Source organism: Passer domesticus, chromosome 8, assembly GCF_036417665.1.
Source record: "Passer domesticus isolate bPasDom1 chromosome 8, bPasDom1.hap1, whole genome shotgun sequence".
Lineage (NCBI taxonomy): Eukaryota > Metazoa > Chordata > Aves > Passeriformes > Passeridae > Passer > Passer domesticus.
In genome coordinates, this window is record NC_087481.1 from 2,931,766 (window position 1) to 2,959,140 (window position 27,375).

The window sequence follows — 27,375 nt, forward strand, 5'->3', positions numbered from 1 at the left end:
GGAGACCATTATGACACTTTGGGGTGTCATGTAACCATTGGAGGCCATTATGACTTTGTGAGACTCCATGGAGACAAAAGTCCATCGAGACATTGCAAGGCGTTATGGCATCATGGAGAGACAATTAAGAGACTTCACAGCCTCGTGGAACCAAGGGGCCATTGTGACACTGAGGCACACCATAGAATCGTGGAGACATTGTGACATTGAGGGGACTCATGGGATCATGGAGATCATTGTGACACTATGAGGGCCCAGTAAATATTCAAAGCATGGTGACACTGTAAGGCCTCATGGAACCAGTGAGACCATTGTGACCCTGGGGGTCCCCACAGAACCAAGAGGACCATTGTGGTATTGTGGGGCCACGTGAAACCAAGAGGCCTTTGTGACACTGCAGGGCTGCATGGAACCAAAGCTCCAGGGTGACACTGGAGCCTTATGTCATCAGAGGTCCATTGTCACACTGTGGAGCTAATGGAGACTATTGTGACACTTCAAACCCCCAGGATCCAGAGGTCCATGTGACATTGCAGGGCTCATGGAACCAAGGGAACATGGGACAGGTTTGGTTGGTTTGGCCTCACAGGGGCTGCCAGACAGCTGATCTTAGCAGGTTAAGGGTCTCTTCTCAAGTGCTTTTCAAATACTGGGGCTCTGTGCTTTCCTTCCTATGGAAAAGAACTGTCCTTCTTCTCCAGGCACCCATGCCCAGAATTGGGATTTCACCTCCAAATTTCCTTATATCCAGGGATTGTTCCCATTGGAATATTGCCAGGACAAGTCTTGCTGGCAGTGATTTCTCATCTGTCCCCAAAACACTGGGGAAGGATCTGTGCTTTCTTCCTATGGGAAAGAACTGTCCTGCTTCTCCAGGCCCCAATGGCTGAGAGGCTTCCACCTCCAAAATTCCTAAAATTCAAAGACTGCTCCCAGACAAAATCTGCCATTCCTGACAAGTCTGGATGGCCTCGGACTAGTGAGGCTCTCACCTGCCTTCTAAACACTGGGGCTCTGTGCTTTCCTTCCTATGGAAAAGAACTGTCCTTCTTGTCCAGGTGCCCATGGCTAGAGTTAGGATTTCACCTCCAACATTCCCTACTGTGACAGACTGAAGGAGATTGTTGGCTCAAAACATTTCATTTGAAGCAGAGGAAGGGGCAGGTCCAGCCTTGCCCTGCCCTGGAACCCCAATCCCCCCAGAGCCTCTATCCCAGCCCAGCAGTGTCTGCCAGTCCCTGGCACAGCACAGGCAATGCTCCACAGCCACCTCTGCAGCCCCCAGCCCAGCTCCTGAATGTCTCCTTGGGAGGTCTGGGCATGTAGAAGAATGAGCCCCTTGAGGGCTGACCCTGTTTGGACAAGCTGCTCCTCACCCCCAGCCTCACCATGTCTGGGATGCGTGGCTCCTCCCTCTGGGCAGAGCACCTCACAGTGGGATGATGTAATTTTTATCAGTCCTGCAGTTACACTCAATGGCCCATTAACAAAAGATATCTCCCTGGAGGGAGGATTGATTTGTTGAAGAGATAAAGAAAACTGCCCAATTAGCAGAATATAATTGCCCTACCTCTGACAGATGGCAAATACAATACACGCATTGTCTTTCAATCCAGAACAACAGGAGTTCAAATTAATGGAATTTAACTTAACATTGCTCAAATCTGACAATAATGAAGCTTAACTTTGCTTAGTGTTATCAACCCGGAATTTGGATTAAATTAAACATTACAGAATCAAAAATTTATATCCTTAAAAGTTATACATACAACAAAATTTAACTTATTCTGATGCTATTAATGGAAATAAGGCACTGAAAAAGTTGAACAATCCGCAATTGAAATAACAGTGTGATGGATTTACTGGAGGGATTAAAAGGATGTAATAAGTATGTCATGTTTTTATGTAGTTTAGTTTTGAGAGAAGCCCATGGTAGCCACAAATTTTATGCAAGCATAAATTTACTAAGACCTTTTAAAGTGCAGTTTTCCTGAAAGAATTCAGCAAATTGCCCGGCAAACCAGCAGCTTCTTGAAATTGTATTTAGTGTCATTCCAGATGGTCAATTTACCAGCATTTCTGTTAAAGAACCTCCAGCAATCACCGTGGTGGGGGTGCCTGGTGGAGCCGTGCCGGGAGCTCGGGGGAACCGCACCGGGAGCAGCCGAGCCACGCACCCCAAACCGCCCGCGGTTCCCCCTCCTGCCCCAGAGCCTGTGAATGTGTCTCCATGCCAGAGGGAAGGGGAAGGAGATCCACCCAGTGCATCCCCAACAGGATGGCATTGGCAGTGGGGTTGTCCTGCAGCCGGGGGCCATGCTGGGCTGGGAGATGGAGCAGGAGAGAGGGGGAAAGGGGCACTCACCTGCCTGAGTTTCTCAGGGCATCTTTCTCTTCCCTGCAGCCTTCTCCTACATGGGCCAAGGTTTGGTAATGGGAAATCCTGGTTTGGGGAAAAACAAGGGATGAGCACAGTGAGTCTGAAGGTCCTCTGCTCAAGTCCATCTCTAGAAGTCGCCTGGTGTCCATAAAAACTTTCAAAAAGAGGAAGTGAATAAAAAAAAAAAAGGCACCAGGAGTGTCCCCTTTCCAGTCTCATCCCTCTGGGTCTCTGGTGGTGCCTCCTGTCATGGCTGCTGAGGATCCCCAGCCTCCCCAGGGATGAGAAGGTCAGAGCGCCCCCCCAGCCCTAAGCACCCTCAGCGGTGAGAGGGACACAGAGCCCCTGGTCCCCAGCCCTGCACAAGCATTCCCTGAGGCCAGAGGGATGGAGAGACACCAGAGCAACCACCAGGGCTAGGGGACAGAAACCCCTGAGCATCCCCTGGGCTGAGAGGGACAGACACTGCCCCAAGCACCCCCTTGGCATGGGGGTGAGCACCCCACTTCCTGGGGTGAGAATAATGAAGACCCACTGGGGAATGGCCTGGGGTGACAGGGACAGGGACAACCCTCCCATGTCCCTCCCAAGCACGGCCCAGGGCGAGAGGCTCAGAGACCCCTTCAGCATCCCCTGGGCACTGGACAAAATAAACTTGGCCGGAATTAAATTTAACGCTGCATAAATCACTTGGATGAAGATTTGATTTTTTCACAAGTAACATTAGAGGAGAAAACAAATAAATCCCAAAGATTAATAAACCAACAATAGAAGCAATTCTGTGGCAATTCCAAGTTTCATCAGTTCCTGTACAGCTCCAGCTCAGCTGCTGGCAGGTTCCCAAAAAAGAAAAGTGGAAATGTGGCCCAATACAGATTATTAAAAGGAAGGGAAAGCACTGTGGAGCTGTCATGAGTGTGACAGGGACGAAGAGAATAATGATTCTCACATTTGGCAAACTCCCCAAGCCTCTGAATTTGGGAGTTATTTGGGAATTTAGCTCCTTGAGCTGGGCACTTCTAGCAGCCTCGTGTTCCTCACCTTGGGTGAATGAACCTTGTCAGCCTCACTGGTGTCATTTGCTCACATTCCTCCAGTGATTTGAACAAATGTTTCAAAGATGGACAACAATATATTTTCTTTACACTGGTCACCCACAACAGCCATTTTCCTCATCAGTTCTCCCACAAGTTGCTCAGAGGAATTTGCATCCAAGTTTCCAAGAGGTTCTCTGGAAAGAAAAAGCCCTCCTCCCACAGAGGAGGGAACCATGCTGTTGTCAAGGTCAGAGAACAGTGCCTAAACTCACTGTGCCAAAATATTGTACACAATCTGGTTAAGAAAATTGTTAGAGATGCCTCTGCCCCAATTAAGGTGCTAACGAGACCAAATGCAGAGTGGATTTTATTGAACAGTCAATGTGAGGTAGAGAGAGATGGAATAAAAGAGAAAAAAGGGAGAGGGCAAGAAAGTGACAGGGAGAGAGACTTCCCCTGGGGCAGGGCAAGTGTGACATTGTCCCCTGTGTGTGTGACCTTCTCAGGGTGAGGGTTTTACATCTGAGCCAGTTTGGGTAGGGGGGGTGGTGTTCACCCCCCGAGCAGGGATTACCCTACTGTTTCAGGTTGCAGTGCAAGATGTAACCAAATGCATGTTTTCCATCACCACCTTTAGAAACTGTTATAAACAGGTGGGGCAGTGTTCTTTATCTCTTCCATCACTCAGCCCTGATAACACCCTCCAGGGGCTATCTTCTGTGAATGGGCCATTGAGTGTCCCTGCAGGACTGGTAAAATGACATCATCCCATTGTGGGATGCTCCGCCCAGGGGGAGGAGCCAAGCATTCCTACCTGGATATAAGCTGAGCCTTGCAACACCAGTAGCACCTTGGCTACTGGGTTGCCAGAGGACAAGAGCTCCATCACAACCACTGGACCTTGAGAGGAAGACCAGACCCTTCTACAGGATCACTGCTTTGACAGAATCACTTTCATCACTGCAACAGGACTGCAGCCACCATTTAATGGGACTGCTACCGCCACCCTGACCAACAGGGTGTCAGGTGATATCCTGACTCTGTCAGTTTAAGGCAGTGTTTTTGTATCATTGCTTTGATCTTAATTTTCTTATTCAATTGTAATTCTGGCTTAGACTCTTCTCCTGGTTTGCCCTCAAACCTGTGCAAAACTCAATGCACTCATCTCTTGTTTTGCTCCCAAAACAGAATTTCCCATCTCAAAACCACTGCCAGATGGAGGAGAAGGCTGCGAGGAAGAGGAAGATGTCCCAGGACCACCAGGTAGGTGAGGAGGAAGTCAGTGCCTCTTTCTCTCTCTCTCCTGCTCCATCTCCCAGCTCAGCATGGCCCATAGCTGCAGGACAACCCCTCTGCTTTGGCCATCCTGCTGCGGATGCACTGGAGGTATCTCGTTCCCTTTCTCTCTGGCATGGAGGCACAGCCCATCCACTCCTTGTCCTGCGTCCCCCAGACAAGAAGCTGAGGACGGAGACCAGAGAGGACAAATCTCCACAGCAGAACCTCGTGGAAGAAGCTGTTTTGAAGGACTCCATGGCACAGGAATCGAACGGGGAGGTAAAGCCCAAGAGATCCCACAGGATGAGGGTCTGCAAACTCAGCCCAAGGTGCTCTGAGGAGGAAAGACCCACCCTGTGCCAGGATGGTGGACAGAGCTTCAGCCAGGGATCAGAGCTGGTGGCCCATGAGCAGCTTCATGATGGGGAGAAGCCCCACAAGTGCTTGGAGTGTGGGAAGAGCTTCAGGCAGAGCAGCAATCTTGTCCGCCACCAGATGATCCACTCTGGGGAATGGGCCTATGAGTGTGGGGAGTGTGGGAAGGGCTTCAGCTACAGCTCAGAACTCGTCAGGCACCAACGCATCCACACTGGGGAGAGGCCCTATGAGTGTCCCCAGTGTCAGAAGAGGTTTCACACCAGCTCCAATCTCCTCCTGCATGAGCGGATTTACACGGATGAGAGGCCCTTCCGCTGCCCTGACTGTGGGAAGGGCTTCAACCGCAACTCCCACCTCGTCAGGCACTGGCGCATCCACACTGGGGAGAGGCCCTATGAGTATCCCCAGTGTGGGAAGAGCTTTACCCCGAGCTCGCATTTGACGAGACACCAAAGGAGGCATTGTTAAGAGAAGCCCTGCAAATGCCCCAACTGCAAGGAGACCTTCGTGCCTGGCTCCAGCTTCATACCCAACTGGAGGACCCACGTTGGGAAGAGACCTGTGATCCATGCTGGGAAGACACCTGTCCCTTCTCCTGCCCCTGCCAATGACATGATATGGGATCGATGAACATGAGGTTCGGTCCAGGGCCGTGTCATTATATCCACTCCCTCCTCAGGTCATTGCCGGGGCAGTAAAGGGTCTGTCTCTCCCTGAAGAGAAGGGTGTCCTTTGCAGGCAGGAGGAAATATGTGGCCAGGATGACCCAGTGAGTTTTGTTTTGGTTTTCCCTGTAAATAGTTTTTCTTTTCCCTTTTGTTAGCAGTATTGTTTCTGTTCTTGTTTGTTCTTTATCTTGTTGCTGTTCCAAATAAATTGTTCTTATCCCAGCCCAGGATCTTTGCCTTTTGTGCTTTCCATGGGAGGCAGAAGGGCAGCGAGCAGCAGCATTGTTTTAGCCGGAGCAGGAATCTGAGAAATCCCATTCCTAAACCCCAGCCCTTGGAAACCGAGCATCCCAGCTGGTCCCAGCCCTGGTGGCCATGGCAACAGCCTTGGGAGCGGATCCCTGGCTGGGGCTGTGGGAACCTCTTCCCTCTGGTGCCCAGGGACAGGACTGGAGGGAACAGCTGCAGCTGAGTCGGGGCAGGCTCAGGTTGGATCTCAGGAAAAGGTTTTTGCCCAGAGGCTGCTGGGGCACTGCCCAGACTCCCCAGGGAAGGCTCCCAGCTCCAGGGCTCTCTGAGCTCCAGCAGCATTTGGACAGCACTGCCAGGCCCAGGCTGGCATTGTTGGGGTGTCCTGTGCAGGGCCAGCAGTTGGACTCCAGGATCCTGATGGGTCCCTCCCAGCTCAGCCAGTTCTGTGGTTCTAAGGGAACAGGGTCCTGGTGATGGTTTTCATGGAAACTGACCAGAGGAATGGGGCTGGTGATGGTTGCCCACTAAAGATCAGATTTGTCACAGGCACTCAGAGGCGTTCCATGGGGACTTTCCAAGAGTCTCCAGGCTGTTCAAGAGCTGGAATGTCACAGGCAGAGACAGGGGCTCCATGGACACCTCCCAGGGGTTTCTGGGGATAGTAAAGAGCCCTGTGCTCTGAGGCAGTCGCAGCCATTCCATGGTGACATCCCAGGGCACCTTGGGCTGCAAAGGCACCCATCTGTCACAGGCACTCACGGGGGCTCCAAGGTGACATCCCAGGAGTCCCCAGGCTGCCAAAGAGTCGGGATGTCCCAGACACTCACAGAGGTTCCTGTCATGGACACAGTGGGAGCTTCAGGCAAAGTTTATTAGAGAAGTTCCTTTTAGGACACAACATGCAGAGAGGATCCCCAATAGCCCTCATAGATTCCCAAATGTCATCACTGATTCAGAGATTACACAGACTCAGACCAGAAAGCTAAGGGCTAAAAGCTGCCTATTTATTCAATCCTCTTCTTTCATACCTTGGTTTGCTACAAGTGGACCTCATTGGTCATTTAATCAACACATTTCACATGATTGGCTAATGAAGAAAACACCCTTCATTAAACATCTTTATGGAAAAAAAATCTTATTACAAATACCATCTATGGATAGTTTACAATTCTTTCTCTCCAGCTCCCTAAATGTTCCCAGACCAATTAATGGGAAACCTTATCTTGTTTTCTCCGTCTCTGACCAGAGTGCCATATCCACACCCAAATTCCCCCACGGACCTCCAGGCTTTCGAAATTCTTTCTGTGAGAACAGCATTGGAGGAGCTGGTTCCAATGTCATCTCCAGACTTTTCAAGCCTGCATGTGTAAAGAATTATCAAAGTGGAATTAAGCCTTTTTAGAATTTGTCCCACAGGATTAAGGATAGCAAACCAAAGATATTTATATAAGTATCTACTATGGTAATGATGAGACAAAATGATCCTAATCAGAAATTTTTACACCAAGATACAAGAGTAACATATTAATTTATATAGACCACTCGGAAGTGATTTCAAAGCAACTGTATTAAAACAAAACCAGTAATTAAACAGAGAATGATGTCTCTCCCCCAGACCAATGATCATGGGCATATCTCTTTGGTGTAGCCTTGAGGAGTGACCTTGAGGGGTGCCCCCACTGCAGGGAGGAATCTCCACACCCCCCAAGAAGGGAAATGTCAGGAGACGCTGCTGTTAAAATCTGGGACAGGGCTTCTCTAGTCTGAAGTGCTGCCCTGTCAGTCAGATGTGCCCAGGATGGGCCAGCTCAGCAGCTCTGCAGAAGCTCTCAGTGCTGTCCCTTGGTTGTTCCTTTCTCTGGGGATTTTTCCAGCTCTGCCACAGCTTCAGCTGCCTCTGAGGATGTTGAACTTTGGGATGGAGGACTCGGGCTGGTTTCAGTTTTATTCACCCCAAAAGCAGCATGACCCCCCTCCTTCATTTCCCACTGGGGGCTTTGCAAACGGCCTGGCTGGAGTTGTTGGAGCCCATTGCAGGCAGAGCCTCCTGCTCCAGCAGGAACTGCCTTTCCTGTGCCAGGAGCAGGGCAGGTCACGCTGCAGGAAAAGCCCCAGGCCAGCCCCAGCACAGGGAAGGGCTCGGGCACAAGGGCAGAGTGCCGTGCTGGGAGCTGTGCCAGGCAGAGCCTGAGGCACCAAAGACACCTTGGCAGCAGCAGCTGCTTGCAGGGCATGGCCAGAAGCCTCCCTTGGCAGCCCGGCCTGGTGGCCAGCACTGCAGAGCTGCTGCCTCAGGGCTCATTTCTGGCCGGGCTCTGAAAAGCCACTTCTGCTCCAGGAGCCTGCCTGGGAAGCCATTGGCCCCTGCAACTTGGGCACAAGATATGAATGACAAAACTCTTCATGGCAGCAGAGACAAGGCAGGGGCAGAGGAAAGGGGAGAGGCAGGCCCAGGGAACAGGGCTGCCATGGTGATGGCTGTGAGGTCCCTGCCCCTGCAGCAGCCTGGCTGCCCTCAGCAGACATTCTGGCCAGAAGCTTTGTGAGGGCACCCAGCACACCAGAGAACCCACACAACAGGAATTCTGTCCTTTGGGAGGGGGTTTCACTATGTCAGGTTCCACAAAGCTCCTGAACAGGGACAATTCCTGTGATGGGGCATCCACTTCTCTCAAAAAGCAGTTGCAGTTTTGTGCCACTCTCATCATTTTCTCCTTCCAAAATTGTAAAATATTTTGTTCTTGCAAAAAAAATGTAAATCTGCCCTGATTCAATTCGACATAATGACCCTTTTTCTGTCACTGCAAGATTTAGGAGAAAATAACTTTGACCACTATTCTTCCATTTTCACAGACTTTGGAGAGGACCCAAAAATCTCCCAGATGGGTTTGGGGGTCTCATCACATAACCAGTGGGAGGAGGCTACATGCTCTGGGCTCAGTGGTGTGGGGACTGAGGACAGAACAGGAGTAGTCCGGGAGGGATTGAAAGGTGGTTTCAGAGAGGAGTTTTTCTTGTAAAAAGCAGCTAGAGAAAGAAATAATGGCACCAAGGGTGTGGAGTGCCCCTGCCCCATGAGGTAGGGATTCTACCCAGACAGACACCATTGGGCAAGGGGCTTGATTTAAAGAGGATTCTGCCCCTCCACCCTGTGGGGTGTGCCCCTGCAAGCCCAGGAAAAGACACTCCACCCCATCTGGTCAAAAAAGGAGTGGCACAGAACAGTTTTCCTTTTCTGTAACCTCGTTGGTTCAAATTCTACTGCAAAGTCCCCGCCACACATTTTTCCATTGGTTGTCCTCCCCGATCCACTCCTTTGCAGTGCCCTACTCCTTCTGCTATTGGACCCCGACCCTAAACTCCACCCCTACCCTGTCATATAAAACCCATGACAAGCCACCACCTCCTCTCCCCCTTCATTTCTTGTCTTGGTACCTGGCACAATAAAGGATCCTGGGCTTTGCTAAACCAAGACCCATCCTGTTGCCTTCCTTTCCCTGTTGATCATCGATGCCTGCCTGAGGTCTGAGACTCCGGGGTCTGGGGGAGTAGTTTTGCTGCTTACTGCAGTGGAACACAACACAAGGGCAGCTGGGGAGGCCCAGACATGAAGAGAAAGGAATTTCCTCTCCCACGGCAGGGCCGTGGTGCAGAAGGAGCCTGGAGCAGCCCAAGGCTTTGTGTGGGCAGGCAGAGGCAGGCAGGAGGCAGAGCTGTCAGCAAAGGAAGGGGCCAGTCAGGTGGGGCAGCCGGGGGATGACGACAGCCTGCAGGGACAGAGGCGCAGGGCAGGGACACCGTAGGACAGCCTGGGCTGCACAGGGCACAGGGATGGGCAGCAGCTGCAAGGCCCTGACAGAGCCAACTTGGGCAGCACTTTGGCCATGGCTGCTGGCCCTGGGCCTGAGCCAGGAGCAGGAGACAAGTGACCCTTGCAGGCCTGGAGCCTCATTGCCTCCTTGTCCCTGCTCAGCAGCCTGGCAGGGGCTGCCCCATGGTGCTGCCCTTGGCATTGCACATCCCCACATGTCAGTGCCCATCCCGGGAAGAGCCCTGAGCAAGGAGGGAGGGACAGGAGCTGCCTGGCCAGGGGCTGGGGCTCAGGCCTTGGCCCTTTGCATTCCTGAAACACATCCAGGTTTGCTCAGCACCAGAGACACCTGTGCCTTGTTTGTCCCCAGCTGTCATCACTGCCTCCAGTGTTCTGCTCTATCTGGAACCTGGAGACACTCACATGAGTTATGTCCCTCACTGGGACCCATTTAAAGTTAAATAAAGTTGGGACTTGGAATCTGATTTTAAGTTCTTGAGAAGGTTTTTGAGCACACTCTGAGGGATAGAGTCTGATGCAAGGAGCACCAAAGTCCCAGAGGGTGATTAAAGTCCTGCTGCTGTGTCTGTGCTGCTGAGCTGGGCCGGGCTCCTGGCCCAGAGGCAGCTCCTGGCAAGGGCAGCGCTGCAGAGAGACAGCTCTGGCCAGGAGCAGCTCCTGTGCACAGCCCAGCAGGGCTGGGGCACTGCCAGGGCAGCTCAGGGACACCAGCAGGGCACAGCCAGAGCTGACAGGGGCTCAGCACTGGCAGGGGCTGGGGGATGTCCCAGAGGGGCTGTGTCACAGCGGCACCTCTGTGGCTGTGTCCTAGAGGCACAGAGCAGCTGTGATGTCAGCAAGGGGCTGTGTGACAGCACAGAGTGGGCTGGGTGAGGTCACAGGTTGGGCTGTGACATCACAGAGTTTGTTGTGTGAGGTCACTGAGCAGCTACAGCATCATAGAGGAGGCTGTGTGACAACAGAGAGCAGGCTGTGACATCATGGCATGGCTGTATGGCATCATAGAGCAGGCTGTGAGGTCAAAGTGTGCTGTGACATCACAGAGTAGACTGTGACATCATGGCATGGCTGTATGTCATTATAGAGGAGATTGAGGTCAAAGTGTGTGCTGTGACATTAGAGAGTGGCAGAATGACATAACAGAGAGGGTTTTGTGACATCACTGAGGGGGTTGTGACATCACAGAGCTGTCTGTGACATCATGGAGTAGGGTATGAGGCCATAGAGCAGATCCGGATGTAACAGCTGGTGGCTCTGTGACATCAGCGAGTGGGTTGTGACATTACTAGGGGCTGTGTAACATCATAGAGAAGACTGTGACATCACAGAACAGACTGTGACATCCCAAAGCAACTTTCTGACATCACAGAGTCTTCTGGGACATCACAATGCAGCTGCATGACATTCCAGGGTGACATCCCAGAATTGGCTCTGTGACAAAACAAGGGTGCTGTATGACATCCCAGAGTGGGCTGTGACATCACAGGTGGCTGTGTTACATCATAGGGTGCTCTGTGACATCACAGGATGCTGTATGAGATCACAGATGGCTGTGTGACATCCAAGGGGCCGTGTGACATCACAGGGAGGCTGCTAGTCCCTGCTCAGCAGCCTGGCAGGGGCCGCCCCATGGTGCTGCCCTTGGCATTGCACATCCCCACATGCCAGAGCCCATCCCAGGAAGAGCCCTGAGGAAGGAGGGAGGAACAGAATCTGCCTGGCCAGGGGCTGGGGCTCAGGCCTTGGCCCTTTGCATTCCTGAAACACATCCAGGTTTATTCAGCACCAGAGACACCTTTGCCTTGTTTGTCCCCAGCTGTCATCACTGCCTCCTGTGTTCTGCTCTGACTGGAACCTGGGGACACTTTCTCAGTCATGTCCCTCAGTGGGACCCATTAAAACTTCAAGAAACTTTGGAGTTTCAATTTAACTTTGAGTTCTGGAGAAGTCTTTGGAAGGCTCTCTCAGGGACTGAGTCTGATGTAAACAACACCCAAGTCCCAAGAGGGTCATTAAAGTCTTTGTTCTGTGTCTGTGCTGCTGAGCTTTAAAGGAACAGCTCTTCCCAGGACCAGCTCCTCTCCCAGCCCAGCAGGGCTGAGGGCTCTGCCTGCAGGCACTGAGGGGACAGGAGGCAGGCAGAGACAGGCTGAGGAAGTCATTGAGCTGAAACTTCACTGGGGGAAAGATCTTCACAGCCCTCCACATGGTGAGTCAGTGGATGCAGGGCAATGTCCCCTGTGCTCCTGGAGGGATCTCCTGAAGCCAGCACACCCCACAGCCTGGGGGATGTGCCAGGAGGACTCTCCCAATTTCTCTGTGGCAGGGGAGCAGGAGGAGGAGGATGTGCTGCAGAGCAGAGCTGCCCTGGGCACCCTCAGAGGGACAGGGCAGGACGGCTCCTGCTGCCATGGACGGCTGCAGGGGGTGAAGCTGGGGCTGCAGCCAGGGCTGCCAGGGCTGTCCTGCAGAGCAGGTCCTGCAGCCCTCAGGGCTCTTGGCCAGCCCAGGGGATGTGCCACCTGCCGGGGGCAGCTCTCAACCTTCCTGGCAGCTCCCCATGGACACTGCAGGGGAGAAGTTGGAGGTGGCAGGAGCAACCCCCATCAGGGCAGATTCCTCCTGCTGTGGAGATGGTGCTGCATGGCCAGGGCTGCTCTCAGCTTTCTCCTAAAGGGAAGGGGCTGTCAGCTTTGGGTGTGTCACTGAGACTCCTGCACTGTCAGCCTGGGCATGAGCAGATGTGCCTCAGATCTCCCTCAGAAATTGCCTCCTCAGCCTCCTCTCCCTCCAGACAGCAGCAGCAGCACCTTGGCTTGCAGCATCTCTGTTTGTCTGCCCTGCCCTTAAGGCCCTGCTGCCAGGGAGATGCCCCTGGGCAGTTCCCTGTGTTGGGAGGGGTCTGCAGGGCAGAGCTGAGCCCCCAGGGCTGGGCTGGGCTCTGGAAGCACTGGCAGGGACAAGGCTCAGGTAGAGAGAAACAGCTCCAAATAGGCACAACTGCAGGCAGCAGACAGACAGACCAACCTTTGGCATCCCTCCCTGTCCAGCTGCACAGGGAAAGAGAGAAGGGTTTGGAGAGATTGATTTTGAAACTGGAGTGTTCAAAAAGGCCACGTTATTTTTAAGTACACTTTTAAATTTGTCCATCCTGTATTAGAGGCTGGTGAAATGAACAAAGGACTCCTGTGTGGGACCAGCAGGTCTGACTGTCTGACTGCTCTGGGGCACAGGGAGCCCTGTTTTCCTTCTGGGCTCCCCAGTGTTCAGGCTGAGAGTAGTGCTAAGAACAAGATATCTGCCCCTTCTAAAAAACACGTGTTTACTTAGCAGCCAAACCTAAATTAAAAAAAAAAAAAAGTAAATGAAATTTCCCCAAAGAAAGAGAAGCAATTTTGAGTGATTGTGTAAGAAATTAGCAGAGGATTGACTCAAGGTACTTTGTCCAGATTATCAATGTTGTCTTTGAATAGCTCACAATACCCAGAGTGAAGAAATGTCCAACAGCAGCTCCATCAGCCACTTCCTCCTGCTGGCATTGGCAGACACGCGACAGCTGCAGCTCCTGCACTTCTGCCTCTTGCTGGGCATCTCCCTGGCTGCCCTCCTGGGCAACGGCCTCATCATCAGCGCCGTAGCCTGCGGCCACCACCTGCACACACCCATGTTCTTCTTCCTGCTCAACCTGGCCCTCAGCGACCTGGGCTCCATCTGCACCACTGTCCCCAAAGCCATGCACAATTCCCTCTGGAACACCACCACCATCTCCTACACAGGATGTGCTGCTCAGCTCTTCCTCTTTATGTTCTTCCTGTCAGCAGAGTTTTATCTCCTGACCATCATGTGCTACGACCGTTACGTGTCCATCTGCAAACCCCTGCACTACAGGACCCTAGTGGGCAGCAGAGCTTGTACCCACATGGCAACAGCTGCCTGGGCCAGTGCCTTTCTCCATGCTCTCATGCACATGGCCAATACCTTTTCCCTGCCCCTGTGCCATGGCAATGCCCTGGGCCAGTTCTTCTGTGAAATTCCCCAGATCCTCAAGCTTTCCTGCTCCAAATCCTATCTCAGGGAACTTGGGCTCATTGCTGTTAGTGCCTGTTTGCTATTTGGTTGTTTTGTGTTTATTGTTTTCTCCTATGTGCAGATCTTCAGGGCTGTGCTGAGGATCCCATCTGAGCAGGGACGGCACAAAGTCTTTTCCACCTGCATCCCTCACCTGGCCGTGCTCTCCCTCTTCATCAGCAGAGTCATGTTTGCCTACCTGAAACCCCCCTCCGTGTCCTCTCCATCGCTGGATCTGGCCCTGTCAGTTCTGTACTCAGTTGTGACTCCAGCTCTGAACCCCCTCATCTACAGCCTGAGGAACCAAGAGCTCAAGGCTGCAGTGTGGAGACTGATGACTGGATGCTTTCAGAAACATTAAACTGCTCATCAATTTTGGCAAATCTTTTGTAATAAAGGTTGTCTTTGATACTTCTTGTTGGTTTGGTTGTGTTTCATTTTTTTTTCCCTTTGTTATAGTTTTTTCATATTGTCTACAAAGTAGGGTCATTGTTTGTGCCATTTCTCATTTTGTTTCTCTACACATTCACCGTGGCCGCAGACTGTGTCACTGAGGGGGTGTTTTCTCAGTGGCTTTAAAGGAATGAAAGGATCTCCCAGCAAAGTTTTCTGCAGAGATGCACTTTTGTTGCCTTCTCTGGAGCTGCAGCAGCAATGTCTGTGTGCAAAGCTGGGGCAGATCAGTGCTGGCACAGCAGCTGTGCCCAGCAGCAGCAGCAGCAGCACTTGGTGTTGCCAGTGCTGCTGCCGTGGCCCTGCCCCGCTGCCCTGGTGGCCCTGGTGTTGCTGCAGGGCCTGAGTGCTCTCGGGGCCGGGCACAGTCCTGGGGGTGGCAGTGCCGGGGCTGCAGCAGGGACAGGCCATGGGTACTGCTGGGGCAGCGCTGACGCCTCAGGCCAGGCCCTGGGGGCTCCAGGCTCCTTGCCCAGGCTCTCTCAAGAACACAGCCAGGCCAATGCTCAGCACAGAAAAGCCCCAGGGTGAGCAGCCCCAGGCTGGCCGTGGGCAGGCTGGGGGCAAACAGCATGGCTGGGGCTCTGCAAGGGCCCCGGGGGAGACAGGAAGGAGCAGCAGAGCAGGGGCTGATCCATCCCCAGTGCGCTGCACAGCCCAGGGCAGCGTCCCAGAGCGTCCTCATGGAGCTGCCAACAACATCCCCCCTCTGCAGCCCTGGCCTCTCCCCCAGCTCACACAGGTGCCGCATCCTTGCAGGCACAGACATGGCAGCACTTGCTCAGGAGCCCCTGTTTGCATTGCACAGAGCAGGCGGGAGCACCTCCATGCTGCTGCTGTGGGGACATGAACCTGAGGGAGCACAAATGCCATCAGCCCCTGGGGCCAGCAAGGGCTGGGGGACACCAGGGAAACCACTCAGCTTTGTCCTGGCCTCTGCAGTCAGCCAGAAAGTTTGTTCCCATCAGCTGGGAGTTTCCTGTGCCACTGCAGATGCTGTTCCACAGAGCCAGGGCTGCCTGGCAGCCACCCCCAAACTGCCCTAAGCATTTCCTTGGCTTCACCTTTGCGTTCTTTACTCTTCCTTGGTCTAGATTTCTTCCTATTGTCCACTGCTGTTCCCTGCCCTGCAAACAGCCCATCCCTGTTTGCCCTTTCCTCTCTGGCCCCACTCCCCATTCCAGTTCCTGACTTGGCACCATCCCCTGGGGAGCAGGATCATCCTCCAAGTGCTGCAGGAATTGTCTGCAGGCTCCTGCAGTGCCTGGTGCTGCTCCCTTGCCAGAGGCACCCCAGGCCAGGGGGGCACATCTGGGCTGCTGTGTCTGCCTGTGGAGCTCCCTGTTCTGGGCAATGAGGAGGAGCTGCAGAGGCTCTGCAGGACTGACAGGATGGGCTTTGGGGCTGGCAGGAGAAGCTGAGGCACCTGGGCTGCTGGAGCTTCTGAAGAGGAGGCCCAGGGCTCATCCTGCACCTGCTGCAAGGGTGGTTTCAGAGAATCACAGAATCAGCAAGGCTGGAAAAGACATTGGAGGTTATCAAGTCCAACCTGTGCCCTGACACCGCCTTGTCTCTCCTGGGCCTCCTCTTCTCCAGGATAAACAGCCCCAGCTCCCTCAGGCGCTCCTCACAGGACTTGTGTTCCAGACCCCTCACCAGCCTTGTTGCCCTTCTCTGGACATGCTGCAGCCCCTCCATGTCCTTCTTAAATTGGGGGCCCAGAACTGGACACAGCACTCGAGGTGCTGCCCAACGAGTGCTGAGAACAGGGGAAGAATCACTACCCTGCTCCTGCTGGCCACACCATTCCTGATCCAGGGCAGGAGCCATTGGCCTTCTTGCCCACCTGGCCACACTGCTGCCTCATGTCCAGCCTGCTGTCCATCAGTGCCCCCAGGTCCCTTTCTGCCTGGCTGCTCTCCAGCCACTCTGTCCCCAGCCTGTAGCACTGCAGGGGTTGTTGTGGCCAAAGTGCAGGACCCGGCACTGGGACTTGTTCAACCTCACCTTGTTGGATTTGGGCCCTGGATCCAGCCTGTCCAGGTCCCTGTGCAGAGCCCTCCTACCCTCCAGCAGATCTGCACTTGAACCCAGCTTGGTGTCATCTGAAAATTTGCTGGTGCTGGACTCAATCCCCTCATCCAGATCATCTATGCAGATATTCAAATCCACTCTGGCCAGCTCTGATCCCTCTGCCATCCTGTGATGGCACTCAAGGTGATCTCTTCCATAGCCTTGCCTGGCACTGAGGTCAGGCTGACAGGCCTGGAGTTCCTCAGATCCTCCTTCCTGCCCTTCTTGGGGATGGGCTCACATTGGCACCTCCACTCCTTGGGACCTCCCTGCTGATCCAGGACTGATGGTAAATGATGGAGAGCAGTTTGGGGAGCTCATCCACCAGCTCCCTCATCCCCCTAGGATGGATCCCATCCGATCCCATCCACCTGTGAGCACCTGAGTGGTTCAGCAGCTCCCCAGCTGCTTCCTCCTGGATTGCAGGGGATGTTCTGCTCCCTGTGCCCATCTACCAGCTCAGGAGAACACTTGTCCTGAGGACAACCTGTCCTAATATTGAACATTGAGACAAACAAGGTATTAAGGAGCTCAGCCTTTTCCTTATCTTTAGTTATTTTATTCTCTGCTGCATCCAATAAAACATAGAGGTTCTCCTTATCCCTCCTTTTGCCATTAATTTTTTTTTTTTTTTTTAATACAAGCCAGCACATGAAATTCTAACTGAGTTATCACCTCTCCTCTTTTCTTTCTGTGTAACCTAACATCATCTTTGGAGACCTCCTGAGTTTTAAATAATGTTTTCCCCTGAGTCCCCACAAAAGCTCCATGGGCATCCTGGACAGTAATTTTCCTCACTAGCTCATCTTTTTCCACACTGGGACAGGGTGCTTCTCCCTCTTTAAGATTATTTTCTTGAAATGTCTCTCTCCTTCCTAGACCTCTTTGTTTTTAAGGGCTGTTTCCCTTTAAAAGATCAGTAACTGATTTGATACTCCCCAAATATGCATTCTAAATAGGCCAAAGTCTGCCCTACCTAATTCCAGTGTAGATGTTTTGTTGCTGCCCCTCCTGCTTACCCAGAATATTGAAAACTTGATTATTTCATGGTCACGGTGCCCCAGGCAGCCTCTGACCACCACATCTGCCACCAGCCCTCCTCTGTTTGTGAACAGCAGCAGACAGAGCTTTCCTTGGCAGTGGGAGTGTTACCAAAAATCCGTAAAACAGAAAACTCCTTAAGCCCAATGTAGCATTAGGAAGCAGCATTCTTTATTCAGCTGGATGCATGGGGGAGAGCTCCTCCCAAAGCCCTGCATGCTGAGTACAGGAAAGTTTCTGTTTATTTTCTGTATTTTGCACACATATTCATTGATTGTCCCAGACTAAACACACATATGATAATCATTTCCCCAAAATCATTGACATATTTCCCCTCCTCTTTACCCATGAGTTCTTCTGCCCTGGGGGTCTCTCTGGTGGTCCCTGGTGGTCTGGACCCCAATGTTCCTGTGGGCCTGGCTGAGCTGGCAGGACACTGAGGCTGGTGAGCTTCCAGTTCCCCTTCTCACACAACGGGCACTGTGTGCTTTCCACAGGCCTGGGGTTTTGGAGAACAAGCTCCAGGTGTCAGCTCACATGAGCTCACAATTTATCCTCTGGTAACATGAGGTCACAGAGTGGGCTATGACATAACAGAGTGGGTTATGTGAGGTCATTAAGCAACTCTGACATCATAGACTGCATCTGTGACATCACAGAGCCAGCAGTGACATCACAGAGCAGAGGTCTGACATCCCAGAGCAGACTATGACATCACAGAGGGGGGGAAATGCAATGTCATTGAGCAGCTATGACATCATAGGCCATCTCTGTGACATCACAGAGCCAGCAGTGACCTCACAGGGCAGAGGTCTGACATCACAGAGCAGACTGTGCTATCACAGAGTTGGCTGTGGCATCAGAGACCAGCTGTGTGACATTAGAGAATGAGCTGTGACCTCACAGAGCAGGCTGTGACATCCCAGAGGGGCTGTGTGACATCCCAGGAGGGCTGTGTGAGGTCACTGGGTTGCTCACTCAGTCCCAGCTCCCCCTCACAGTTTCTCCCAACAAGTCCAATGCTGTTCATGCCCAGTGGGTTCCCTGTACCCCAGTATTCCCCCCATCCACCTGGAGCCATAGCCTCCACCAAAGGATGTTCCACAGGATCCAGCCCAGAGCCTGACATGGGGACAAGGGGCCAGGGCTGTGTGACCAGGACATCAAGGACGTGGATGATCCAGGTCACTGTGACCGGGTTTGGGTTTCCCAGGGCAGGAAAGATGTCTGGCAGCTGGAGCAGGGTTAGGGAAGGGCCTCCAAGGTGGGGGCTGGAACCCTTGGGCTGTGAGCAGAGGCTGAGGGAGCTGGGCTTGTCCAGCCTGGAGCAGGGAAGGCTGAGGGGCTCCTCATCCCAGCCTGGCAGTGCCAGCCAGGAGGGGATGGAGAACACAGAGCCAGGCTCTTCACCGGGGGCCTGGTGGGAGACAGAAGCCAATGGGTGGAAGGGGAAAGAGGGGAGATCAGCCAGGACAGGAGGAGATTAAATGAGTCAGGCTGGTTTCAGCATTTCCTCAACACCAAAAGCAGCCTGAGCCCCTTCTCCATCCACCACTGACAGCTTTGCAAATCAGGAATTCTTTGAGCTGCTTTGCCCCCACTCCAGGATGAGCATCCTGATACAAGAGATTTAATCGACCTGGCCCCAGTCCTGAGCCCTGGGGACACCCCTGGATGTGACTCCATTCCTCAGCTGGTCTGAGTTCCAGAGGTTGGATGAGGGAAATGGCAGTGTGATAAATGAATACGAGTAGTGCTAACAATACTTAAATTTTAAAAGAAGTAATAGAGGAAAAGGATATGTTATTAGTGTCACAAAACAAATGTTTTCAGATGTTAATGAGAAAATAGGATCCTGGATGTAGTTCAACATAAGGAACATTCCAAAATGGAATAGGCCTCAGGATAACTAGAGAATCAGCCTTGAAATGGCTGAAAATGGGATGATTCCAGGTATCTACGAAATAATAAGGCTTTTTTTTGGAATATAATGCTGGCTTCTATAACACAAGACTTGGGGCACATGTGCAATGAGTGGGGTTGCTCAAAGGACAGTGATGATGAGGAGAAGCCTTCATCGGATGTGAGCACCAAAGAGCCAGAAGACCCCTGAGCAACAAGCAGAGCATGTGCTGTGCAGTATAGTGACATAAATTTCAAGAATAGAAAATAGGAGGAGATTTGCAGGGAAAAAAGTGATGACTATGTATTAGCATACAGGATATAAATTGTGTTTGGATTCCTATTCTTTTTGTACATGAGGCAGGGTGAGAAAAACCCCACCCATGCCCTGATCAATTGGTTTTGCTTATCCTTTATGGGAACCACTGCCAAATTTTTTTGTACCTGCTTGATTGTATTTGATGGTATTATTTTATATATGATTGCTGCTCAATTAAAATTGCTGCTAAATTGAACTTTGTTGTTTATTGAATTAGACATATAGAACGTCATTCATAATAGTGGGGAAGTGATAGGGACAAAGTCTGATTGATTGTCAGCCATAAAAGGTCTTGATTTTCATATCTATTCCGACAGCGTTAGAAGGTGCTCGGGGTCAATATCAATTGGACATTGCTGATATCAATCTATAAACAGGAAAAGAAAACTAAACAGGACAAAGCAATTCTCTCTTCATTGCTTTCAATACAGTATATTCACTTTGAATACACTTCTGAAATCTGTCAAATTAACCAGAGAACAATAAAAAACTTAAATTATTATCAGGGGTTTTTATTGTGTGGGTGTTTTAAACAAATGTTTATGAGCTTTTCTCACTGAATTCCTGAAAAGTTCAAGAAAGAAGAGGCCTTTGGAGTAGGAAAATTCATCATCGACCTCCAAGTAGCTGAGGATCCATCGCCATCAGAGCAGCAAGGAACAGAAATGGGCACAGCTTTGTGGCTGCCCCAGCTTTGGGATGGGCCCTGGGCCTGGAGCAGGAGCAGCTCTTGAGGGCCCCAAGGCCGCGGCTCTTGTGCTGGCCTGGGCACACGGCATGGCAGCAGGGGCTGCAGAGCTCTCAGCACCTGAGCCAGAGGGGAGCAGGGCAGGCAGGGAGCCTCCTTTGGCCTTGGCCCAGCACCTTCCCCCATGGCTGGGCTGAGTCCTGTGTGAGCTGCAGCTGCTGCTGTGCCCTTGGCAGGGGCTGAGGGCATGGGGCCAGTGGCCAGAGCAGCCTGGCCTGAGCAGAGCTGTGGGGCCAGAGCCGGCTGGGCTGGGCTGGGGAGAGGCCCTTGGTGCTGCCCAGAGCTCAGGGCAGCTGGCAGAGCTTGCAGGGAGCTGGGCTGGGCTCAGAGAGCCTGCCCCAGAAACCATCAGTGTCCATCTCAGCCTGGCTGAGCGTGCAGGGACAGGACTCAGGCCAGGCCTTGTGGAGCAGGGCCAGCGCCTGTGCAAGGCATTGCAAACAGGCAAGTGCCCCAGAGAGGAGGCTGCTCTGTGCCCTTGGGGGCATGGACAGAGCAGGGAGGGGGCCCAGGACATTTGTCACCTCCAGCCTCTGTCCCCAGCCCTTGGCAGCCCTGGCTGCTGAGCCCAGCTTTGGCCTGGGCTGAGTTTGGCTGTGGCCCAGCTCCATCCTCCTGCGGGGCTCAGGGCCTGTTCCCGGCCATGGCCAGCCCTGGCCGGCCTCTCTGCTGGCCCAGAGGCCAGCAGAGCCCAGGGCAGGACTGTCTGTGCAGGCCCACAGGTGCCAGGGGCTCTGCAGGAGCTGGCAGAGGCTGCCCAGCAGGGAGGCCATGGGGCACAGAGCCCCAAGGCTGCCGTGGGCACCACGGCACAGGGGCCGTTTCCAGCCGCAATGCTCCTGGCCTGGGCTGGGCCTGCACAGGGGCTGGGCCACCATGGCTGGGCCAGCACAGGGCCACCAAGGGGCCACGCACCCACTGCCGGGGCTGACAGCAAGGCCAGGCACACACAAGCAATTGCTGAGCATGGCCTGCGCTGCCCAGGGCTGACTGTGCCACAGGCAGAGCTCAGCTGCCCTTGGGGGCTGCAGGAACAGTCAGGAGCCCAAAGAGCCTCCATGGCTGTGCTGGAGACCAAGGCTGGAGCAGGGAAATGCAGGGCTGCTGCGGGATGGGGAGGGCATTGAATTCCAGCACACACCTCAGCTCTCTGATGATCCCGGCACCATGCTGGGCCCTGTTTCAGACTGGAGCAGAGCAGATGTTGATGGCACAGGAGCCCTGTGGGGCTGTCAGGGACAATCTGCAGCTTGCAAGGTGCTCTGCTCTCCCTCAGGTGCTCTTGGAGGGATGCAATCCCAGCTGGACACCTCAGGGCACAAGTGGCACTGCCTGTTTATGGGCACACAGCTGATGTCTGCCTGGAAAGGGGCACAGGTTTTAATACTTGTACATTTCATAATAACAAGGAAATCTTTATTATCTGGGTCATTTGAGTACTTTTAAGAAATGGCCAATTTTTCCCACCAGGAGCAGAAATTTCCTGATTCTACTAGATTCTTCTACTTATGGCAAGTGGAGAAATACGGATCTTCCCCTCTATCTTTGCCATGAACATCATTCACTCTAATATTTCATGACCCCCTCCTTTAGGTGTTTCCAGCTCTCCTTTTGAAATGGCCATGTCTAAGGACATCTCTTCATTTAGAGCAGCTGGATCCTTGTCCTTCACATTGCTCCCAGAAGTCTTCCTCCAGATGCTCTCTGCTGATTCCAATGTATCATCCTTGATTGGCTTCATGATTTGAGCATCAGGGAATTGCCCAATCTTTCAGAAGTTTAAATACCTCCTTAGTCAGCATCTTAGTTGTAGTTTTATCTTTTCTATCACCTCTTTTTATGTCTTTGTCTAAAATCCTTCCTGTATGGCAATCCCTTGTGGATGGTGCACATGTCAGATGTTGCTGGGATGTCACAAGAAACTGAATGAAGGCTTTTGATGTTTATTAAATTTTATCATGTTCACATTTTTTGTTTTCCATGAAGAGAAACCTTCCTGTGCCTCTAGTCTCACCAGTTCCTGGTCTCTCAAAGGACACAAACCTGATGTGCTGGGGAAATGTGGCAGAAATGCTGCTGTCGGAGGGGTTTGAGTGCCTTGGATAGCTGAGTCAGTCAGGCCTGTAAGAAAGGTTAAGTCACAAGGTCTAAGTGACATTAAATGCTGCTAAGAGTTGTTCTTTTGCTAAGTTGTTATGTTTAATATGTTATAAGCTAAGCTGAACATCATTAAGTGTTATTCCTCTATTAAATTGAAAAATCATAGGTTATAATTTAGGTTAAATACTGTTAAGCTCTGTTCTTTTGCTAAATTGTGAAGCTGAAGTTATCACTTAAGGTTGAGGTACAAGTTAAGTCCTGTTACGTTTGAGCTCTGTTACGCTTTTAGGCCGTATTCCTTTTACCATTGCCCTCACTGTCCTTGTGTCACACACAGAGTCAGGGACAGTTCTCAGTTCATCTCTGGTTCGATTGCCTGGATTTTGTTTGGTGTTTTTTGTTGCTTTGTTTCTTTGGTGTGCCTGAAGTGTCCAGTCAACAATGTGTCTTGCCAAGGAAGTTTGTGGTGCTGTCCCTTAATATTAAATCTGGTTGTTGCTGCTCCCTTGCTGGGGATATTTTCAGCGCTCTCAAACCCTCATTCAGAACAGGGTGAAGGAGCCCTGGCCCAGGCTCTGGCCCTGGGGGACACAGGGATGCTGCCGGGGGGTCCCTGTCCCCCTGTCCCACCCCCCAGGGCCCCGGCCGCCCGTCCCCGTGTCAGGCTCTGGGGTCAATCTCGTGGAACATCCTCTGGGGGAGGCTGCAGCACCGGGAGCGGGGGGACCCGGGGGGACAGGGGACCCCGCTGTGCACGAGCAGCGTTGGACTGCTCTGGGGGAACTGTGAGGGGGGTTGGGGCAGAGTGACCTCCCCAGTGACATCACACAGCCCCTGTGATGTCAGAGCCCCCTATGAAGTCACACAGTCAGCCTGTGATGTCACACAGCATCATGTGATGTCACAGAGCCCCCTATGATGTCACACAGCACCCTTTTGGTGTCACAGAGCCAGCTCTGGGATGTCACCCTGGAATGTCATGCAGCTGCACTGAGATGTCACAGAAGAGTCTGCGATGTCACAATGCCACCATGTGATGTCACAGCCTGCTCTATGATGTTACACAGTCACCTAGAATGTCACAACCCACTCTCTGATGCCACAGAGCCACCCTCTATGATGGCAGGATCTGCTCTATGGCCTCATACTCTACTCCATGATATCACAGACAGCTATGTGATGTCACAACTCCCTCAGTGATGTCACAAAACCCTCTCTGTGATGTCATACTGGCACTCTTAAATGCTACAGCACACACTTTGACCTCACAGCCTGCCCTATGATGTCATACAGCCATGCCATGAAGTCACAGCCTGCTCTGCGATGTCACAGAATCCCCTCTATGACCTCACACAACAAACTCTGTGATGTCACAGCCCAGTCTGTGACCTCACACAGCCCACTCTGTGCTGTCACACAGCCCCTTGCTGACATCACAGCTGCCCTGTGCCTCCATGACACAGCCACAGAGGTGCCGCTGTGACACAGCCCCCTCTGGGACATCCCCCAGCCCCTGCCAGTGCTGAGCCCCTGTCAGCTCTGGCTGTGCCCTGCTGGTGTCCCTGAGCTGCCCTGGCAGTGCCCCAGCCCTGCTGGGCTGTGCACAGGAGCTGCTCCTGGCCAGAGCTGTCTCTCTGCAGCGCTGCCCTTGCCAGGAGCTGCCTCTGGGCCAGGAGCCCGGCCCAGCTCAGCAGCACAGACACAGCACAAGGACTTTAATGACCCTCTGGGGCTTTGGTGCTCTTTGCATCAGACTGAGTCCCTCAGAGTATCCTCAAAGAACTTCTCAAGAACTCCAAATCAGATTCAAACTTCAAACTTTCTTTAACTTCTAATGCGTCCCAAGGAGGGACACAACTCATGTGAATGTGTTCCCAGGTTCCAGGTAGAGCAGAACACTGGAGGCAGTGATCACAGGTGGAAACAAGCAAGGGAAAGGTGTCTCTGGTGCTGAGCAAACCTGGATGTGTTTCAGGAATGCAAAGGCCCAAGGCCTGAGTCCCAGCCCCTGGCCAGGCACATCCTGTCCCTCCCTCCTTGCTCAGGGCTCTTCCCGGGATGGGCACTGGCATGTGGGGATGTGCAATGCCAAGGGCAGGACCATGGGGTGGCCCCTGCCAGGCTGCTGAGCAGGAACAAGGAGGCAATGAGGCTCCAGGCCTGCAAGGGTCACTTATCTCCTGCTCCTGGCTCAGGTCCAGGGCCAGCAGCCATGGCCAAAGTGCTGCCCAAGTTGGCTCTGTCAGGGCCTTGCAGCTGCTGCCCATCCCTGTGCCCTGTGCAGTCCAGGCTGTCCTACGGTGTCCCTGCCCTGCGCCTCTGTCCCTGCAGGCTGTCGTCATCCCCCGGCTGCCCCACCTGGCTGGCCCCTTCCTTTGCTGACAGCTCTGCCTCCTGCCTGCCTCTGCCTGCCCACACAAAGCCTTGGGCTGCTCCAGGCTCCTTCTGCACCACAGCCCTGCCCTGGGGGAGGAAATTCCTTTCTCTGGCTGTCCAGTCTGGGCCTCCCCAGATGCCCTTGTGTTGTGTTCCACTGCAGTAAGCAGCAAAACGACTCCCCCAGCCCCCAGAGTCTCAGACCTCAGGCAGGCATCGATGACCAACAGGGAAAGGAAGGCAACAGGATGGGTACTGGTTTAGAAAAGCACAGGATCCTTTATTGTGCCAGGGACCAAGACAAGAAATGAAGGGGGAGAGGGGGTGGTGGCTTGTCATGGGTTTTATATGACAGGGTAGGGGTGGAGTTTAGGGTCGGGGTCCAATAGCAGAAGGAGCAGGGCACTGCAAAGGAGTGGATAGAGGAGGACAACCAATGGAAAAATCAATGGCGGGGACTTTGCAGTAGAATTTGGACCAATGAGGTTACAGAAAAGGAAAAATGTTCTGTGGCCACTCCAAATTTGACCAGATGGGGTGGAGTGTCTTTTCCTGGGCTTGCAGAGGCACACCCCACAGGGTGGAGGGGCGGAATCCTCTTTAAATCACACTCCTCACTTGATGCTGTCTGTCTGGCTAGAATCCCTACTTCCTGGGGCAGGGGAACTCCACACCCTTGGTGCCATTATTTCTTTCTCTGGGTGTTTTATACAATGAAGAAAAACTCCAGCCTCTCTGAAACCACCCTTTAATCCCTCTCAGGCTGCTCCTGTTCTGTCCTCAGTCTCCACACCACTGAGCCCAGAGCCACCACATTCTACCTGCTGGTTATGCGATGAGGCATCCAAACCCCATCTTGGGAGATTTTTGGTTACTTTTCAAGGTCTGTGAAAATGGAAAAATAGTGGTCAACATTATTTTGTCCCACATCTTGCAGTAACAGAACAGGAGTCAATATCACTCAACTGAATGAGGGTGGATTTACATTTGTTAAAACGAGGAAATATTTTACAATTATGAGAGTGGCACAAAACTGCAACTGTTTTTCCAGAGAACTGCATTCCCCATCCCAGGAATTGTCCAAGAGCAGGAGCTTTGTGCAACCTGATCCAGTGAAACCCTCTCATCCCCAAGGACAGAATTGCTGTCATGGGGGTTCTCTGCTGTGCTGGGTGCCCTCACAACGCTTCTGGCCAGAATGTCTGCTGAGGGCAGCCAGGCTGCTGCAGGGCAGGGACCTCACAGCCATCACCATGGCAGCCCTGTCCCCTGGGCCTGGCTCTCCCCTTTCCTCTGCTCTTCCCTTGTCTCGGCTGGCATGAAGAGTTTTGTCATTCATACCTTGTGCCCAAGTTGCAGGGGCCAATGGCTTCCCAGGCAGGCTCCTGGAGCAGAAGTGGCTTTTCAGAGCCCAGGCAGAAATGAGCCCTGAGGCAGCAGCTCTGCAGTGCTGGCCACCAGGCCGGGCTGCCAAGGGAGGCTTCTGGCCATGGCCTGCAAGCAGCTGCTGCTGCCAAGGTGCCTTTGGTGCCTCAGGCTCTGCCTGGCACAGCTCCCAGCACGGCACTCTGCCCTTGTGCCCGAGCCCTTCCCTGTGCTGGGGCTGGCCTGGGGCTTTTCCTGCAGCGTGACCTGCCCTGCTGATGGCACAGGAAAGGCAGTTCCTGCTGGAGCAGGAGGCTCTGCCTGCAATGGGCTCCAACAACTCCAGCCAGGCCCTGTTGACATCAAAATTGCTTCCTAGAGCACTATATTCTAATAATTGTTATAGCTCCTATACTGTGGAGTAAATAACTCTTTTTTTTTTAATTTAATCTGTGGTGCAAACAAACCATTCTGTCAAATCATGATCAGAATCAATCAGAGCTATATTTATGTAAATTTATCTAGAATTCCATCGATAATCCTGTGGGACAAATTACATTAAGGTTCAATTTCACCTGTCCAATCTTTTACACCTTTGACAAAGTCTGGGGCTGGGATTGGATCCAGCTACCCCCACTCTCCTGTAATAAAATAAATTTTGGAAGTCTAGGGGCCCTGCAGGAGTTTGAGGATCCATGGTGGCTGTTGCGGGTCATTTCTCCATCTCATGACTCAGCAGCAGTTTCTCCAATAAAGAAATAAAGCTTTTGCCTGAAGCTCCCACTGTGCCTATTACAGGAACCCCTGTGAGTGTCTGGGACATCCCAGCTCTTTGGCAGCCTGGGGACTCCTGGGATGTCACCATGGAGCCCCCGTGAGTGCCTGTGACAGATGGGTGCCTTTGCAGCCCAAGGTGCCCTGGGATGTCACCATGGAATGGCTGTGACTGCCTCTGAGCACAGGGCTCTTTATCATCCCCAGAAAACCCTGGGAGGTGTCCATGGAGCCCCTGTCTCTGGCTGTGACATTCCAGCTCTTGAACAGCCTGGAGACTCTTGGAATGTCCCCATGGAATCCTTCTGAGAGCCTGTGACAAATCTGATCC

At 52.6% G+C, this 27,375-nt stretch overlaps 2 protein-coding genes across 2 annotated transcripts in view; both read left to right on the forward strand.

The window, feature by feature from the left end:
• Positions 1 to 5,541, forward strand: part of LOC135306056 (zinc finger protein 135-like) — a 66,847-nt gene extending 61,306 nt beyond the window's left edge. Inside the window, exon 4 of the mRNA XM_064429616.1 lies at positions 5,111 to 5,541. Within this exon, the coding sequence (XP_064285686.1) occupies positions 5,111 to 5,541 (431 nt within the window). The remainder of the gene's footprint in view (positions 1 to 5,110) is intronic.
• A 7,780-nt stretch (positions 5,542 to 13,321) lies between these two features.
• Positions 13,322 to 14,254, forward strand: LOC135305818 (olfactory receptor 14J1-like). Its single transcript, XM_064429464.1, has one exon. The coding sequence runs from the start codon at positions 13,322 to 13,324 to the stop codon at positions 14,252 to 14,254; it is 933 nt and encodes a 310-aa protein (XP_064285534.1).
• The last annotated feature ends 13,121 nt before the right edge of the window (positions 14,255 to 27,375 follow it).

Excerpts from the sequence above, each read along its gene's own strand:
- LOC135305818 (XM_064429464.1), top strand. The coding sequence starts at position 13,322 with ATGTCCAACAGCAGCTCCATCAGCCACTTCCTCCTGCTGGCATTGGCA.